The sequence below is a fragment of the Saccopteryx leptura genome, chromosome 11 (genome assembly GCF_036850995.1).
Source record: "Saccopteryx leptura isolate mSacLep1 chromosome 11, mSacLep1_pri_phased_curated, whole genome shotgun sequence".
Taxonomy (NCBI): Eukaryota; Metazoa; Chordata; class Mammalia; order Chiroptera; family Emballonuridae; genus Saccopteryx; species Saccopteryx leptura.
Genome location: NC_089513.1, coordinates 963,072 through 981,135, shown reverse-complemented (window position 1 = coordinate 981,135; position 18,064 = coordinate 963,072). Strand labels below are relative to the sequence as shown.

At 44.8% G+C, this 18,064-nt stretch overlaps 1 protein-coding gene across 3 annotated transcripts in view; it reads left to right on the top strand.

The window, feature by feature from the left end:
- The first annotated feature begins 2,262 nt into the window (after nucleotides 1–2,262).
- Nucleotides 2,263–18,064, top strand: part of ATP9B (ATPase phospholipid transporting 9B (putative)) — a 122,416-nt gene continuing 106,614 nt past the window's right edge. Inside the window, exons 1-2 of one of the 3 annotated variants that reach the window (XM_066352325.1) lie at nucleotides 2,263–2,555; nucleotides 10,409–10,582. In XM_066352325.1, the coding sequence (XP_066208422.1) occupies nucleotides 2,443–2,555; nucleotides 10,409–10,582 (287 nt within the window). In that variant the 5' untranslated portion in view covers nucleotides 2,263–2,442. Of the gene's footprint in view, nucleotides 2,556–10,408; nucleotides 10,583–18,064 lie in introns of those variants that run through there. The other 2 variants (XM_066352324.1, XM_066352327.1) reach the window with 2 other exon arrangements.

Below are 18,064 nucleotides of genomic sequence, written 5' to 3'. Positions count from 1 at the left end.
GCATTTTGGCAAGAAGAACCTGGTAAGTGGAACAAGTAGTACAGAGCGAAGGACGAGAGCAAAGGTAGAAGAAAGCCTGAATGTAAGGGATCTCTGAGGCCTTCCCGATCCCGTGGCAGAAATTATCCAGGTCTCGGAGGATGTTAATGTCAAAGGTTCTGTTTTCAGGCCAATGGGAACCGTTATCTAATTTATATTGGGCCAGGCCGTATTAAAAACGAAGATTAATTTTTTCGGTTTAAGATCTACAAGGCCAAGTTTGATGAGATTTTTTAGGAGGCAACCTAAAGGAGTAGATTTTGAGGGTCGAGATTGGAAGGAGCCCATGGTGGGCTGAAAATAGGAAAAGAGAAGAGTGTCCTCAAACTCTTTTCACGATTTGTTTTGTAGTAGGTAGAATGGGAGGAGGCCGGTTGTCACCAGGATCCTGGTTCCAGAGAAGAAAAGGGCAACTTGGCCAGGCGCCTGGACTTTTTAAGTAGTCCGTAGGGGCAAGTCACCTGGAGTCGTGTCCTCCCTAATCTCGGCCCGTGAGAATTAAGGGGGTTAATCGGGAGAAATAAAGGGAGCCTACTGGATACCAGAGAAGCCGAGGGATCCTTGCCTCTGGGTCGGCAGGGGTTCAAGATAGGGTTGGCCTGCTGGCCAATCAACCCACAATCACATGTCCAAACAAAATCAGGGAGTAAGCCCCTAACGAGCTACCTCTGTCCACCGCTTCCCTGGTTGTAAACTTGGCCAGCAAAGGGGGATTATCCAGGCAGCCAATATGTAAGGTATTTTCGGCACCAAATGTAAGGTATTTTTCCCTGCTGAGGAAGAAGGAAGGGCGTAGCCATGAAGTGTGGAATAGTAAAAGATTTATTCAGGGTGCTTCTTGGGTGATATTCTCTGATCTGGCGGACAGGGGCCGGAGAAGTCGCATGGGGGAAACTGTGGGGGAAATTTAAAGGGTTGCTAGAGCAGTCCAGCTAATATGATGTGGCGAAATTTCATTGGCTGACACACAGTGGCTGTTTTCCAAAGGACTCCTAGGAAGTTTATTTTGGCAGCATGGGTGTGGGCAGTTCCAGCCAAAGTTCCTGGGTCTGGCTCCTCACCTGACCTTCCCCCATTGCCCACTGACCTCACACAGCTGTTGTGTAGCCAGCTGCTTCACAGAACAAGTTGGGGTGGCTTCAGGTTCTTAGAGTGAGCGTCCTCAGGAGACGCCGCTGCATGGAAAACAGCGTCTCAAAACAAACCACACTTTTTTCCAAGTCCCCATGAAACATTAGGAAAATGATGGGGGGGGGGGGGTAGCAGGATGGCTCACGAACACTATTGAACCTTCAGCATTTTGGATTTTGGAATATAAAATCTATTCACCGAATATATAGTTTAGAAATCAGACCACCAATTTAGCCAAGAAGAAAACCACAAATTTTAAAAATGTTAAGATTTCAGACCAAATTCCTGAACTTAAGATGAACAGTTTTTAACATTGTGATAGCCAAGTTCAGAACTGTCTGGACTAGCCCACTCTCTGGAAGCAGCTTTTGGGAATAATGAAATCTTAAATAAGAAAAGCTAGAAAAACAACTTTAAGTGTAGGAGAAACTTGAACATATCTGTGTGTAGAAGACTGAAAGTAGGCATTAAAACCATCAGAAATGGGTGGAGCAGGTACTCAATCGGAACCCAGTCTTCTGGGTTGGAGACGGCGTCACCCTCCGAGGAGGGGTTAGGAACAGGATCCGGGTGCCCGGGAAGGAAGGGCTTCGTCCCTGGAAGGAAAGCACACTTGAAAAAGGTCAAGGCCTCCTTGGGCAGTTGCTGGAGGCCCGGGCAGCCAGGGCCGCGGAAGCGTTCAGCATCCCGGAGCTCGGCGGGCTGCTGCTGGCTTCGTGAAGCGCGGCTTTCCTCCAGCGCACACTGACCGCTCACCCAGGCTCCGGCGCTGGCGCTGGCCGGGTCTGCGGGTTCCCTGCGATGCAAAGCGCTCAGCCCAGGCGCCACGTGGTGCGCCTGCCGCTCGGCCTCCACCTCCTAGAGGCGGGGCGCAGGTGCGGAGGGCAAGTCGCTCGACGCCACCGCCCCTGGGACAAGTGAGCGGGGCTCCAGGCCCAAGTGGGCGGGGCCCCACGTGGTGCCCTCCGCCGGTTCTCAGAGGTCTCCGGAGCATGCGCACACGGCCGAGCGGGACGGGACCCTTCGCGCTCTAGGGAGGCCGACCTGCGGCGCATGCGCAGCCCGTACCCACTGCCTCCACTTTCAGATTCGTCGCGCGGTGCTGTCATCGGTCCCCGCCGCGAGGTGACGCCATCAGGCTCCGACGAGCTAGCGGCGGGGCAGGGCCGGGGTGTGGGTTGCAGCCTCAGCGGGTAGAAGCTGAGGGACAGGGCAGGAAAACGCGGCGAAGGCAGGGGAACCGGACAGCGGCGAGGAGCTGGCGGCCCGGACATGGTGGACCGGATTCCTCTGTACCCGGTGCGCAGCGCGAGCGCGGCAGACCGGAGACGCGCGGCCTACCTGAGCGCGGCGGCGCCCGGGCCGCGGGCCGAGCGGCCCAGCAGGTAACTACGGCCCGCACTCTGCCCGGCCCTCCGCCACGCCCCGCGCCGACTGGGACCGCACCCCGTCCGTGTGCCGCCCCCGCCCGACCGCGCGGACTGGCGGTGTCCCCGAGACACGGGCTGTGACGGCAAGGGCGGCGCCCCCCGCTCGTGCCGGGCACGCGCTCAGCGAGCGGAGCGGGTCGGGAAGGCCGGCGCCGGGCAGCCACCGGGCGGGCTGAGTACGTGCGCACCGTGGTTCTAACTTCATTTGTTTTGTTCCCACCCAGACAGAAGACTGCATGTAATACACGACATAGCAGTTAGAAACAGAGACTTATAGAAAGGGAAACTGTTACCTTTTGTAACCATCGAACTTTTATTCCCGAGGGATTCGAATAGTTTGGGATATATTTTTCTTTTTCTTTTTTTTTGGTTGAGAATTAGGCATTCCAGTGTTACAGAGACGGACTGCATCTTGGTGCGTTGACTTGACTGGCCGTGAGATCTTAGGCACCTTGATCGGACATGAACCCTAATTTCCTCCGCGATCAGTGGGGAATAATATTCTTCTCATGGGGTTGTCGAGGGTCACGGGAGAGCCCAGGCAGACGCTGGGGTTCAGTGCTGGACCAGAAGCAGTGTTTCTCCTCCCCTCGCTGTTGCTACCTGTGGGAGTGAGTGCGTTAGTCATCATCTTAAAGGGTTGATTTTCGGAAGTAGGCAACCTGTTTCACTAGAGGGTTCCATAAACAGTTTGGGTCTGTCTTTGCTTTATGTTGTTGAGGCTCTTTCGTTTGGTGTGGACATATTTCAGACCCTCTGTCTTCCAGGTGGGTTTCTTTTATTGTTGTGCAAAGTTCCTCTGTGTCTCTGGTCCTTTTCTTTGCTGTGAGGTCTATTCTCTTATTAGGTAGTCATGTGGCCACTCCTGCTTTCTCTGGGTTCATGTTTGCATGGTGTCAGCCTTCAGCCTATCTGCATTGTGAGTCTGAACTGAATTTCACGTTGGATTGTGTTTTTCCGTTATGCATGCCACTCAGCCAGTCTCTGTTGATGGGTGGATTTGAATTATTTACATTGAAGGTAATTATCAATACAGTAGAGTGTAAGTGTGCCATGTTTCTGCATTTTCTGCTTTTCGTTTTTTCCAGCTCTCATTCCTCTATTTCTCTTCTTCCTTTCGGTTACTCGAATTTCTTTTGTTTTCTCTACAGTGTTTTTGCATGTGGATCTTTGTATAGTTTTTGTAGGGTCTGGCCATTGCAACACACATGTGAGTTACCATGATGGCAGACTGATGTCTGTGTTTTCCTACATGGACTGAAGTGTGGAAACCTGATGTCCCTTCTGGTCTCTTGACCCAACCTCTCTGCACATTTTAAAATTATGCCCTGAGTATCAGACAGTGTTATACTGTTGAAATCATTGAACGTAACATGTAAAACTCATGATGGGAAGTCCATTGAATGTCCCCATATTTTTGCTCTTTCAGTTGTCCTTCTTTCCTGATGTTCTAGGATTCTATTTTCTTTTTTACTGAAAGCACTTCCTATAGTCAATCTTAAAATTCTTTTTAATTTTAGAATGTCTTTATTTCATTCCAGAAGAATAGTTTTACTAGATACAGGATTTTGGGTTGACAGTTCCCTTAACTCTTGAAAACTTGTTTCACTTTCTCCCATCATGCACGAATCCATTAGAAATCTGCTGTCATTCAAATTGGTGCTGTAGGGAACATGTCCTCTCTCTTGTCCACTTTCAAGTTTTTCTTTCTTTAGTTTTCAAAAGTTAATTGTGTTGGACCTTGGTGTGGATTTCTCTAGATTGACGTTTGGTATTCATTAAGCTTCTTGAATCTGTTGGTTTTAGTTGCACCAAATTTAGCAAGTTTTTAGCCATTATTTCTTCAAGTTCATTATTCTTTCTCCTCTCCTTTCAGAAATCCAGTGCTACAAAAGTTGGATCTTTTGTTAGTGTTACATAATTTACTTAGGCTCTTTCTTTTTAAAGGGGTTCTCTTTTCTCTGTGTTGTTTAGATTGTGTAAATTCTGTTTGTTTGTTTGTTTATTTATTTATTTTTTTTTTGTATTTTTCTGAAGCTGGAAACGGGGAGAGACAGTCAGACAGACTCCCGCATGCGCCCGACCGGGATCCACCGGGCACGCCCACCAGGGGCAACGCTCTGCCCCTCCAGGGCATCGCTCTGTTGCTACCAGAGCCACTCTAGCGCCTGGGGCAGAAGCCAAGGAGCCATCCCCAGCGCCCGGGCCATCTTTGCTCCAATGGAGCCTCGGCTGCGGGAGGGGAAGAGAGAGAGACAGAGAGGAAGGAGAGGGGGAGGGGTGGAGAAGCAGATGGGCGCTTCTCCTGTGTGCCCTGGCCGGGAATCGAACCCAGGACCTCCGCATGCCAGGCCGACGCTCTACCACTGAGCCAACCGGCCAGGGCCAAATTCTGTTTATTTGTCCTCAAGTTCCTTATATCTGTCCTCTGTCATTTTCACTCTATTATTGATTCCACCTAGTGAAGTTTGACTTTTACTATTGTGTTTTTCAGTTTTATAATTTCTATTTGTTTCAAGAGAATTTGTAATTGATTGTTGAAGTATTTCTGTGTTTTCTGGTTAAAATGCTCGTAACAGAATTTCAGTGTCTGATTTCATCTTAGTTTTGGTTGTCAGCTGTCTTGGCTGATTTACATGAATGTTCCAGGTCTTGGTATGACTGATGGTTTTCACTTGTATCTTGGATATTTTGTCATTCATGTTAGGAGAATGCGGGTCCCTATTGAAAGTTTGAAATCCAGTGTCTTAGTATGCTCACAGAGGAGTGCAGCCATCACCAGCCAACAGAACACATTGTCAGCTCCAGGCACCCACACCTCCTCGCTGCCCACCTCTTGTCCTCTTTTCCCTGCCCCCACCATCTGCAACATACTTACTAAAACGAACCATTTTGAAGTGTACTATTGACTTAATAAATAGCAAATCACTAATTTCAAACTTCTTTTTTTTTTTTTTTTACAGAGAGTCAGAGAGAGGGATAGATAGGGACAGACAGATGGGAATGGAGAGAGATGAGAAGCATCAGTCATTAGTTTTTTGTTGTGACACCTTAGTTGTTCATTGATTGCTTTCTAATATGTGTCTTGACCGTGGGGCTACAGCAGACCCAGTAACCCCCTACTCAAGCCAGTGACCTTGGGACCAAGCTGGTGAGCTTTGCTCAAACCAGATAAGCCCGCGCTCAAGCTGGCAACCTCGGGGTCTTGAACCTGGGTCCTCCGCATCCCAGTCTGACGCTCCATCCACTGCACCACCACCTGGTCAGGCACTAATTTCAAACTTCTAAACTATAAAGTGAATAAATTAAAGTTTTATATAAAAATCATGATTTTAATAATATTTCTATTTTGAGAAATGTGTGCTATATATTAGAATACAACTAAAAAACAAGAAGTAGAATTTAGTGGTTGTCAATTAAAAGCTAGTTATTATAAAACCAGCTTTGATATAGGCTTTTGCTTTATGAACTTTGAAAGCCTTTTTCCTTGACCATTACAGTGTCATTTTGTGCTCTTTATGTACAAGGAATTGTAGTAGTGTATTTTAAAGGTTCTCAAGTTTTCCTTGAAGTATAATTTTTTTTAAATTTTACTATAATCATACCAGTTTAGGACACAATAGATTTAAAATACAATGTTGGTAAGTTGTTACAACTTGTTAAAAAATTTTTATTATTGGGTTTATATTTTATGAAAATTTCCAGGGGAAGAAGAATAAGATGTGATTTGAGAATGGTTTAATAAATTCTAAAACATTTAATATCACATTGTTTATTATAAAGGATGAGAGTGTTTCTTGTAAATGCATATGTATATGTATATATCTATATGTATAGGTGGGGGGGTGTCATCGGGTTACAACACAGTTCCATTCCTATGTCAGTGACGTAACCTGAATTTTGGTGTAAGTTGAAACACATCCTAGCCTAACACAAACAGAACACTTACTCTTTTAACAGTCCAGAATGGCGTAGCCGAGTGTACTGGGGACACCAGTCCCTCACTCACACCTGGCATTACTGTGTATCCTTCTGCCATGTGCAACCAAACTAGTTTGCCCACGTAGTCCATAAGTAGATGCTAACGGCATAAGCTGAAACACTCCTCAATTTTTTAAAGTTTCTATGGGAGTGAGCATTGTAAACCTGAAATGTTGTCAAGAGGGCTGAAACCCTAGGACCCCCTGTAGATGTATGTGTTACTAGGTAATGAAATGCTGTGCACCCCACATAGATTTTAATAGTTCATGAGGAATGCAATTATGCATTAAGATAATTTTCTATAAAGTCATGTGAAGCATCAGTTTCTTGCATTGTTACAGCTTGAGTAAAAAGTAAGGTATTTGTTAACTTGGTAATTTTCCATTTGTGTCTTTTAGATAGTGCCTTTGTCATTTAAATTGTCTCCTATATGTGAATGAAGAACAAATGACATTGGTCATGGTTTTGTGTACAGGTGTCTGTTAGTCTCTTCCCTTGCTCCTCTTTGCAGTGTGGCTCTTGGCCCTGCCAAGAGGTATTTGCAGTATCATAATAGTTAAACTTTCATGTTTAAAAAGAGACTCGTGCTGAGAACAGATGGCTATTGTCTGATTTTCTCTGAAGTATTTCTTGGCAGAGACAATATAAATTTTTTTTTTTTTTTTTTACAGTGACTGAGAGAGTTAGAGAGAGGGATAGATAGGAACAGACAGACAGGAACAGAGAGAGATGAGAAGCATCAATCATTAGTTTTTCGTTGCAACACCTTAGTTGTTCATTGATTGCTTTCTCATATGTGCCTTGACTGTGGGGCTGCAGCAGACCAAGTAACCCCTTGCTCAAGCCAGCGACCTTGGGTCCAAGCTGGTGAGCTGTGCTCAAACCAGATGAGCCCACGCTCAAGCTGGCAACCTCGGGGTCTCAAACCTGGGTCCTCTGCATCCCAGTCCGACTCTCTATCTACTGCACCACCGCCTGGTCAGGCGACAACATAAATTTTTTAAAACTGTGATGTGGATCTAAAAATATTTTACTAGTTGTAAAGATGAAACTTTTCCTCTGCTATGGTGGTTTACAGTTGAAAAGTTTTTCTAAAGTACAGATTGATTCTTAAGACAGCATTTTTTATCTAAGTGCCCAGGCCCAGTATTCCTTGAAATCGGAGACATATTCTTAAGAGCTATAAAATTTCCTCTAAAGTGGGTCTGTAGTGCACTCAAGTTTACGACACTATTTAAGCCTGCCTGATAGAAATATTTCACCTAATTTTCTACAACGGACCATGTGATCACTCAGAGTTGGTGATGGGTACATCACAGTTTTAGGCAACTGTCCTGTGCTAACTGGCCCCCTTATCTTTAAATTTCTGGATTGGCATCGACATAACATTAGATATTGTACTGTTAACTCTAGTTTAGAGGTTTGTCTCAGTTTATATATAGCATTGGTGTAATTCTTTATGTCAAGAAATTAGCATTTAAGTTTCTCACAGATTATTTTAGATGAGGAGCTCCAAAGTAACTGTGTCCACAGTTCACATGTGGCCCTCGCAGCGTGGGGGGCTGACTGCCTCTTGTCCCTGTGGCTTGTGTTGCTAAGGTCAAGGCATGCTTTTCAGGCAGGTCTTTCTTTCTTTCTTTACTGTTCTACTATTTAGCCCTTCTGCTGCGGTGGGAGGGCAAGTCCCCATTTCTCTGGTTGTCCTACGGTTTTGCTACTTACGAGTGAGTCATTGGTGACATAATTGAACTTGGAAACTATATTTGATAAAGGAAACTTACACATTTCTTTATAGTGCTTTTTTTTTACTGTACTAATAACATGCAGGCAAAAGGGAAATATTTATTTTTTCTTAAAGAAAGTTTAAGCATTAGGCATATTTTAAATGTATTCCTCTTTGCTTAAGGATCAGTTGACTATTCAGAAATGTTTCTCATCAAAATGGAAACAATGAAACTGTTATATACTTAAGATAAAAATGTGAATTTAAGCTAGTTATTGTATTGATCTACTCTTACTTTAGATACATGAGAATTATGCACCTTCCAGTACTCCAGTGTTTTGTTGACAAGTCCTCATTTTTTAAAACCTTCGGCCTCAGTCGGGATAGATAGCTGTCTTCATTTCTTATATGGCAGTACTCTTGGGTTTGCTATCTTGCGTTCTGTCGTCTTTGTTCACATTGTTTTTACTCATTTTAAAAATATGTTTCCAGAATTATACTTAATTGCTGGAAACGTTGATTTTTCTTGAGTGACAAACCAATTAAGTGTATATGACACCAGGCAACAAAGACACTTAAGATTCTCTGCTTAGCCCGTCTCTGAAAAAAATCCATTATTCATCATCTTATTGTTTTTTAAATACTGAGGTAAAATCTTCAATACAATAGGAAAATTGCTTTGGAAATGGGGTAAATTGCTTGCCAGTTCAAAGGCTCCATTTCTGAAGCCTGAAGTCGAGGTTACTAAACTGGTGCTTCTCGTACTCATTATCTGTCAGACTCATTGTGCTGCTTTTCTGGAGTTAAAAGTGGGTAAGATTGAGACTTCTGCTAAATGCAACACAGTAGCCAGAGGAACTTGATGAAAAAGACCAAAAATCACATATATGTATACTATATTATATTTGAGTGGGGTACTGAATTTTAGTTGCATTTTGTATAAATATTCATTATCTAGTTAACTTTTTTTTTTTTTTTTTTTGTATTTTTCTGAAGCTAGAAACGGGGAGAGACAGTCAGACAGACTCCCGCATGCGCCTGACCGGGATCCACCTGGCACGCCCACCAGGGGGCGATGCTCAGCCCCTCCAGGGCCTCGCTCTGCCGTGACCAGAGCCACTCTAGCACTTGGGGCAGAGGCCAAGGAGCCATCCCCAGCGCCCGGGCCATCTTTGCTCCAATGGAGCCTCGGCTGCGGGAGGGGAAGAGAGAGACAGAGAGGAAGGAGAGTGGGAGGGGTGGAGAAGCAGATGGGCGCTTCTCCTGTGTGCCCTGGCCGGGAATCAAACCCGGACTTCCGCATGCCAGGCGGATGCTCTACCACTGAGCCAACCGGCCAGGGCTATCTAGTTAACTTTTTAAAGAACTCATATTGTGGAGAGAACAGGGGGAAAAAAGGAAGTTTTAAGAGGAAACATCAATTCTTTTAGGCCTGTATATATATTATATAATTTTTTGTCTAAAATGACTTGTCACTGTGGTCGGGTCGTTCTGTGGTGGCATTGCTAATACCCGGAAGTGTTTGTGGAGGGTTGTATGGCAAGGCCAGGACAGGGCTTGTTTTGATTTGTACAGCAAGGTGTTCAAAAGAGGGGTGCAAATAAGTGACCACTACGTCTGCCAATGTACTTATTTTCAACAAAATGTCTTCTGCCTTATTGCTTCTAGTGAAAATGTGACATTCAACCATATATTTAACCAAGTCTAATCATTGATATTAAAATTTTCCCATGCTCTTTGGATGTACTTTTAAACAGTACAGTATGGTGATGGTCATCTTTAGAAATGAATCTTGTATACATTTTAAATTTTCATGGGATAGTGAGAACCTGTGGTTAAAGTTTACTTAGATTACCCCCCCAAAAAAAATACTTTAAAAACTTTTTTTACTTATTTTTTTAGAGAAGAAGGGGGAGAGAGAGAGAGAGAGAGAGAGAGAGAGAAATATTGATTTCCTGTTTTATTTATTTATGCATTCATTGGTTGATTCTTGTTTGTGCCCTGACTGGGGCAGTAACCTACTAAGCCTCCCCGGAGAGGGCAATAAAAGGCTTTTGATGCATCCCCACAAATTCTCCTCTGATCTGTCCTTACCTTTAACCAGGTACCAGCTGGAAGATGAGTCTGCCCATTTGGATGAAATGCCACTAATGATGTCTGAAGAAGGCTTTGAGAACGATGAAAGTGATTACCACACGTTGCCGCGAGCCAGGGTCAGGCAAAGAAAACGAGGGCTGGAGTGGTTCTTCTGCGGAGGGTGGAAGTTCCTCTGTACCAGGTGTGTGGGCCATGGCGCCTAATATCCTGAGTGCTGAGCTGCATCGTTATCTTAAGCAGAAGCTTAGCTTTTAACATACCTACATTAAACCAGAGAAGAGATGTCATGGAGAGTATTAGTACCATTCATCAGAACCAAGCAGTGCTAAACTCAAAGGCATGGAGAGCCAAATTTACTTTTTTTGTGAGACTTTTTCTTTTTTAGCAATTAAAGTTTTTTTCAGTTATAGTTTATATTCAATATTATTTTGTATCCTGCATAGTGGATAGAAAATTATGACCTTTACAGATGTTTTAAAATGGAGAAAATTTGTGATTTTGTAATTAATGCATGGTAAAATTAAATCTGTTCCCTGTATTAACAGTTTTTAAATCATTTCTTTCCCTTCCATCTATAATTGTACTCCCATCCAAAAGATAGATCTGGATCTGTAAAATGCAATTTAATTGCACTGTAGCTATGCATATTATTTGACTTGAATGCTTTGACTTGGAATAAGAGCCTTCTGTTTATTTAACCAGAAAGAAATGAAATAAGAATTCATATTTTAACAAGTTTACTGGTGGTTGAGATAAACTGATGTGTGTGATGTGAATTAAGTGTGTTCACCTCTGACTTCAGAGACCGGTATGTGAGAGCACATGACAGTTACAGGCCACACCAGAAACTGAGGCAGGGTCGGACTTGAGAAAGACCAAAGCCCTTCTCTTTGCTCTGGGCTGGGAATTGCTGGATAAGGAGGTGTCTCTGTAGGCTAGACCCTGATTTGCAGTCTTGGAGTGGATGCATGCCCAGTCTCACTTTCCTAAAGGGCCTGTGGCGAGAGGATCACCAGCTCCAGAAGGCTGAGAAGCCATACCTCCTGTTCATAGAGAGTCAATGAGGAACCACAGAGCCCGTCCAGGAGGTGCTGACAACACTGAGGAGGTGGCTGGGGTGCTGGTGGGCAGAAACCACAAGGACACAGTTTTGTGTGAGTGGTGTGGACTTCAAAAGAATGAAGTGGTACCCATGCTGCCCAACAGTTGGTGAGAATTACAGACTTTTTTTTTTTTCTGTGGCAGAGATAGGGAGAGTCAGAGAGAGGAACAGATAGGGACAGACAGACAGGAAGGGAGAGAAATGAGAAACATCAATTCTTCGTTGCAGCCCCTTAGTTGTTCACTGATTGATTTCTCATTTGTGCCTTGACCAGGGGGCCACAGCAGACTCAGTAACCCCTTGCTTGAGCCAGTGACCTTGGGTCCAAGCTGGTGAGCCTTGCTCAAACCAGACGAGCCTGCGCTTAAGCTGGTGACCTCAGGGTCTCGAACCTGGGGTCCTCCACATCCCAGTCCAATGCTCTATCCACTGCACCACCGCCTGGTCAGGCGAGAATTACAGACTTACAATGTGTTCAGTTTCTGCACAGTGCTGAATACATTGTTAAAATGGTTATTTTTGTGGTTTTTTTTAACAGGGTTTTATATTTACCAAATGGAACATAGCCAAATTTTGGATTTCATTTGTAATATATTTTCTTAAGGAAAATATTAAGAATGTATTTTAAAATGTAGATGTTAACAGCAGAAACACCCATGTTTGGGGGGACATTAACACAGCTCAATAAAATATACTAGACATGTATATAAAGTCTTAGTCAACTGTGGTCACGTGGCGAAGCCACCTGTGCCATCCTGGCAGGTGTTAGTCTAAATGGCATTGCTGACCTGAGGTATTGCACAGTCTTGTTCAGTGGGCAGCTGCTGTTCCAGGAAATTATTACCATATTAAAAACTGCATCTTACAGAACAAATTGTATATTTAGCAACTTAACTTGGTCTTATTTTATTTCTTACAAATTTTCTGTTTTAGGTATTTGCTACTTTTTTTTTTTTTTTTTTTTTGTATTTTTGTATATTTCTGAAGTTGGAAACAGGGAGGCAGTCAGACAGACTCCCGCATGCGCCCGACCGGGATCCACCCGGCATGCCCACCAGGGGGTGATGCTCTGCCCATCTGGGGCGTTGCTCCATTGCAACCAGAGCCATTCTAGCACCTGAGGCAGAGGCCCTAGAGCCATCCCCAGGGCCCAGACCAACTTTGCTCCAGTGGAGCCCTGGCTGCGAGAGGGGAAGAGAGAGACAGAGAGGAAGGAGAGGGGGAGGGGTGGAGAAGCAGATGGGCGCTTCTGTGTGCCCTGGCTGGGAGTCGAACCCGGGACTCCTGCACGCCAAGCCGACGCTCTACCACTGAGCCAACCGGCCAGGGTGGTATTTGCTACATTTTAATGTCCGAAATATCAGGCATGATAAAATTTAATGTTATTAATATTATTAGGTGATGGATCGAAGAGTAGCAGATACATGCAATTATTTAGTTTTAATTGTTGGTGGCTATTACAGTGAGGTAGGTAGCAAATGATTAATGAGTTGTAAATATTTCAGTGCATTTGAAGACTGCAGGTAGGAAGGCTCACTTTAGAATTCTTCAGGGAAAGATCAGGCTTTAATTTCTTCATGGCTTAAGAACTGCTTTCTCATTGTTATTATGTGGCAAAAATTCCAGTCCTGACCTATTGAAACACTTTCTCTATCGCCTGTCTACTTGTGCAGCGTGGTGAGGCACACTGACGAGTGGTGACACATACTGACACGTGGTGATGCACACTGACGCGTGGTGACGCATACTGACACATGCAATTTGGGTGGGATCTTGCAGGAGGTTTATATCTCTCTTATCAAAAACCACTTTGCCCCAGAAAAACAGAGGCCTGAGTGGTATTTCCATGTGATGGGAGGCAATGTCTGGTGCTGGGATTCTGCTGGTTCTGAGTGGCCTCCACACAGTCGTCTGATGCACATTTGGGTGCAGAAGTGGGGGGTGGGTGTTGACTGTTTGGGAAGACCCAACCACTGTGCTGCTTTTGTCTTGGTAACCAAAGGTGCTTGTTAGCTACAGTAATCGTCTATTTTTATTTATGAAGGAGGTTCCTTATTTGGGGAGTTATTTATTAGTTAAATTTTTAGGAGCCAGAATCTTGGTATATACATAAAGATGCTTTATTTAATATTCTAATGCCATTTTAATGATGGAAGCATTTGTGAAAAGCTACTAATCCTAAATTATTTTAAGAAAAAAGTGTAATTTGTACATTATGGGAATAGGAAAGTGTCTTCTAACTAATTGACATTTTAGAAACTTTCTGGTGGCATAGACGTTATTACATAAAGGTCCTGGTTATTTTCTTCCAAGGACTTCTCTTTGTTTCTCCCTCTTATTTGTCAGTATATGGCCACATATTTTACTCATACTGCTGTGCCCCCAAATTTCCCTGAATCCTGTTTCCCTCTGGCTCTACAACTCAGGAAGACTTACACCTTTGTGTTTGTAAGGGATAGATGGGGGGTGGGGGTCATGCCCTTTACTCTCAGCATTAAAGTCACCTGTCTTCCTTCTGGTATCTTTGATGTCTCGTCACGCAGTGGCACATCTGCTGAAGGGTCAGGTGTTTATAAACACAAGCCTGTGTAGTCAAGTTTTTTGAAGTTGTGTGTGATTTGTTGTGGCTCTCTGTCCATTACTTGATTATGTCTTTATATAAGGAAATAATTAGAAATAACACTTTCATTTATTAATAGTTATTCGCAGCAGTGTTATGAATACTTTAGTTATAGCTTGGAAGTTCAGGAGGCCTGGTTTATTCTATATAGGGTTATAGAGCAAAAATTAATGAACTGTTGAAATGTGTATGTTTTTAGCCCTTGGTGTCTAATTTAGAGTTGAGGAGTGTGAGACTTTGGGAGTGAGCCGTGTCAGTTTCCTGTGCTGCTGCTGTGTTGTGAGCTTGAAGTTTTGTTCCAGCTAGTGTCACAGTGCTCATGTGATGAACACGTGGTTTTACATTTACTGGGCCTTTTGCCTGTAGAAGAATATGTTGAGACCAGCATAAACTGTAAAATCTATATTTCCTAAATTTTATATTTTTTCAAACATATATTTTACTTGTCTTCTATTAAACCATCAGATTAGATAATTATGTGTTTTAGACCAAAACTTTATATCTGAACACATTCCTTTTTTTTGCCATGTTTGATGTACATGATAAAGTGTATGAACCGTGTGTCTCATGTTGTCTCTGCCTTCCGTGTGTTTCATATGCACTGGCCCTGCTCAGTAGCTGTCCTGTGATGATGGGAAGTTTAGATCCAGGATGTCCAGCCACTGTCTCGGGTGGCTATTGAGCATTTGAGATACAGCTCATGTGAATAAGGAACTGGACTCTTTATTTCACTTAATTTTTTTTTTTTAAGTTGAAAACGGGGAGGCAGTCAGACAGACTCCCACATGCGCCCGACCAGGATCCACCCGGCATGCCCACCAGGGGGCGATGCTCTGCCCATCTGGGGCGATGCTCTGTCGCAACCAGAGCCATTCTAGTGCCTGAGGCAGAGGCCACAGAGCCATCCTCAGCACCTGGGCCACCTTTGCTCCAATGGAGCCTTGGCTGCGGGAGGGGAAGAGAGAGACAGAGAGGAAAGAGAGGGAGAGGGGTGGAGAAGCAGATGGGCGCTTCTCCTGTGTACACTGGCCGGGAATCGAACCCAGGACTCCTGCACGCCAGGCCGACGCTCTATCACTGAGCCAACTGGCCAGGGCCTATTTCACTTAATTTTAATTCACGTTAAAATAGCCACATGGCTGCTTTATGAGACAGCTTGGGAATGGACTCTGGTTGCAGAGTGGATTGTAAGGTTGGAGACCTGTGACTGTGACCCTGGGGGCAGGACAGTGGCAGGCTGTGCCTGGTTCTCCCAGTGCATCAGCTCTCACCACACCTGTGCCTGCACAGTGAGGTGACATAGGCAGACCAGGCTCCCCTGTGTCTCCAGAGCATAGAGTCTGCGTTTTCCAGTGAGTCTTGCTCTTGCTCATAAATTGTTCATTTACTTTTGTCACCTGTTGACTGGCTGCTTTTCTGTGTCTGAGGCTGAGGACAGCAGCTTATGACTGAGCAGGAGCTTCCCAACTGTTGTTAGGGGCAGGTGGGGGGCAGGAGAACACAACTCTAGTGTCAGCTCAGCCACCACTTGGTGCTCCCTCTTCCATGGACCATGTCCCTCTAGCCTGCAGTTTTCTCCCATTTGAATGTGGGAGTCCAGCATCTGTGTGTGGGGGAGAGAGCTGTCAGAGACTGTGAATCTACAGTTTAAGAAAGAGTCCCCTCGACTGACCAGGTGACACAGTGGATAGAGCACCGGACTGGGACGTGGAAGACCCAGGTTCAAATCCCTGAGGTCGCCAGCTTGAGCACAGGGTCACTTGGTCTGCTGTAGCCCCCCAGTCAAGGCACATATGAGAAAGCAATCAATGAACAACTAAAGTGCCACGACGAAGAGCTGATGCTTTTCATCTCTCTCACTTCCTGTCTGTCTGTCCCTATCTGTCCCTCTCTCTGTCTCTCTTTGTCTCTGTCAAAAAAAGAAAAAAAGAGTTCCCTCATAGCTTGGGTAACACGTATGTACACTGTGTGTGATGTGACTGTGGGGTTCTCTTGCATAGGAGCCTGCGTTGTAACTGGGAACGAGATGGCAGTGCTCAGGAGGAGCACCCCTGAGCACTTAGCTGAGGGTTGTCACTCGGGAGAAGGCACTAGTGAACAGCACCGTTTGTGTGGGTGTCAGAAGGTGGGTTGGGCTGGAGAGGGAGGGGAGGGACAGCGTTTGGAAGCTCATTTTATTTTAAGCCTTATTCAGCTTTTGTCTAGTTTAAGCATAAACAAGACAAATATTACCAACATTTACCAAAATCCACTTGACCAGTCCCCTTCCCCCCAAAACCAGTAAAGATGGGAATACTATTTTGACAATTTTAAATCACTTTACTCATACCTTGATTTATAATGTTGGTGATTTGAAAGTCTGCTTTATGTGTGGAGATTCCATCTGTTCTGATTATTTTTAAAGTGATGGCAGGCATTGCTCAGAATGTCTGTCCTGGTAGAGTTGGCTCTGTCCGTAGCTGCTCAGTTGAAGCAGGGAAGTGCGGGAGTTTCAGAGCAGACTGCTTGACTGGGCCTCAAGATTGCAGACACAGCTGCACTCCCAGCCAGGAGAGCAGGGAGTGTCCGAGGGTAAAGCCCTGTCCTTCCAGACGGAGACTTTCTAGCACTGACGAGAACTGGTTAGAGAGAAGAGTGGGGGAAGCTGATTTCAGTTTAAACACACAGGTGTTAATCAGATGCCACCATGGGTGACAATAAAGAAACATGTCTGTTTCAGTCTCTGCAGTTCTAAACAATGAATGATGTTGGTGTGACTGCAGTGACCAGGCCCTGCCCCACTGGGAAGACTACAAGTGACTCCAGGATACACTGACGTCATGATCTGTCAGCCTCACTTTATAACCACTGCTTCTAAGGCTGTCATTGTCACACAGATTTCATGTTAGCTTTTGAGCTTCTTGTCACAAAGTGAAGTTAAGAATTTCTGTCTTAACAGCTGGCTTATGGTCTGGTCCTGACAGCATTTAGGAGATGAAGTTTAGCATCTTCTCTTAAACCATTCTGAGCCTGACCAGGCGGTGGCACAGTGGACAGAGCGTCAGACTGGGATGCGGAGGACCCAGGTTTGAGACCCCGAGGTCGCCAGCTTGAGCGCGGGCTCATCTGGTTTGAGCGAGGCTCACCAGCTTGGACTCAAGGTTGCTGGCTTGAGCAAGGGGTTACTCAGTCTGCTGTAGTCCCATGGTCAAGGCACATATGAGAAATCAATCAATGAACAACTAAGGTGTCGCAACGAAAAACTAATGGTTGATGCTTCTCATCTCTCTTCGTTCCTGTTTGTCTCTATCTATCCCTCTCTCTGACTTTCTCTCTGTCTCTGTAGAAAAATAAAATAAAACAAACAAAAAAACCATTCTGAGTCTTTACATTGCGGGATTTAATCAAATTGAATGGTTAGTACTGACATTTAAATTTGTGATTATTTTATTCTTAATAGAGATGAATTTGTTACCTTTCATCATTTTATGAAGTATTTTAAGAAAAGTTACCCACTGGAAACTTTATATTCTCTGCCTAAAAGTAATGGCTGGGATGTCCCCCAGGGGTGGTGGTTCCTGGCCATGGCCTCATGGCATTGCTGGAGCCAGGACTGACGCAGACCACTGTGTGAAGGTGCAGTCACACTCTCATCATTAGACTTGCTCAGCAATTTTAAATGCTGACTTAAGGCCCTGGCCAGTTGCTCAGTGGATAGAGCATTGGCCTGGCATTTGGGCATCCTGGGTTTGACTCCTGGTCAGGGCTCACAGGAGAAGTGACCATCTGCTTCTCTCCCCCTTCCTCTGCCCCTTCTCTTCCTCCTTCCCTCCCACAGCCAGTGGCTCGATTTGTTCAAGCATGGACCCAGATACTGAGGATAGCTCAGTTGATCCAAGCACATGAGCCTCAGGCGCTAAAAGTAGCTCAGTACTGGAGCATCAGCCTCAGATGGGGTTGCC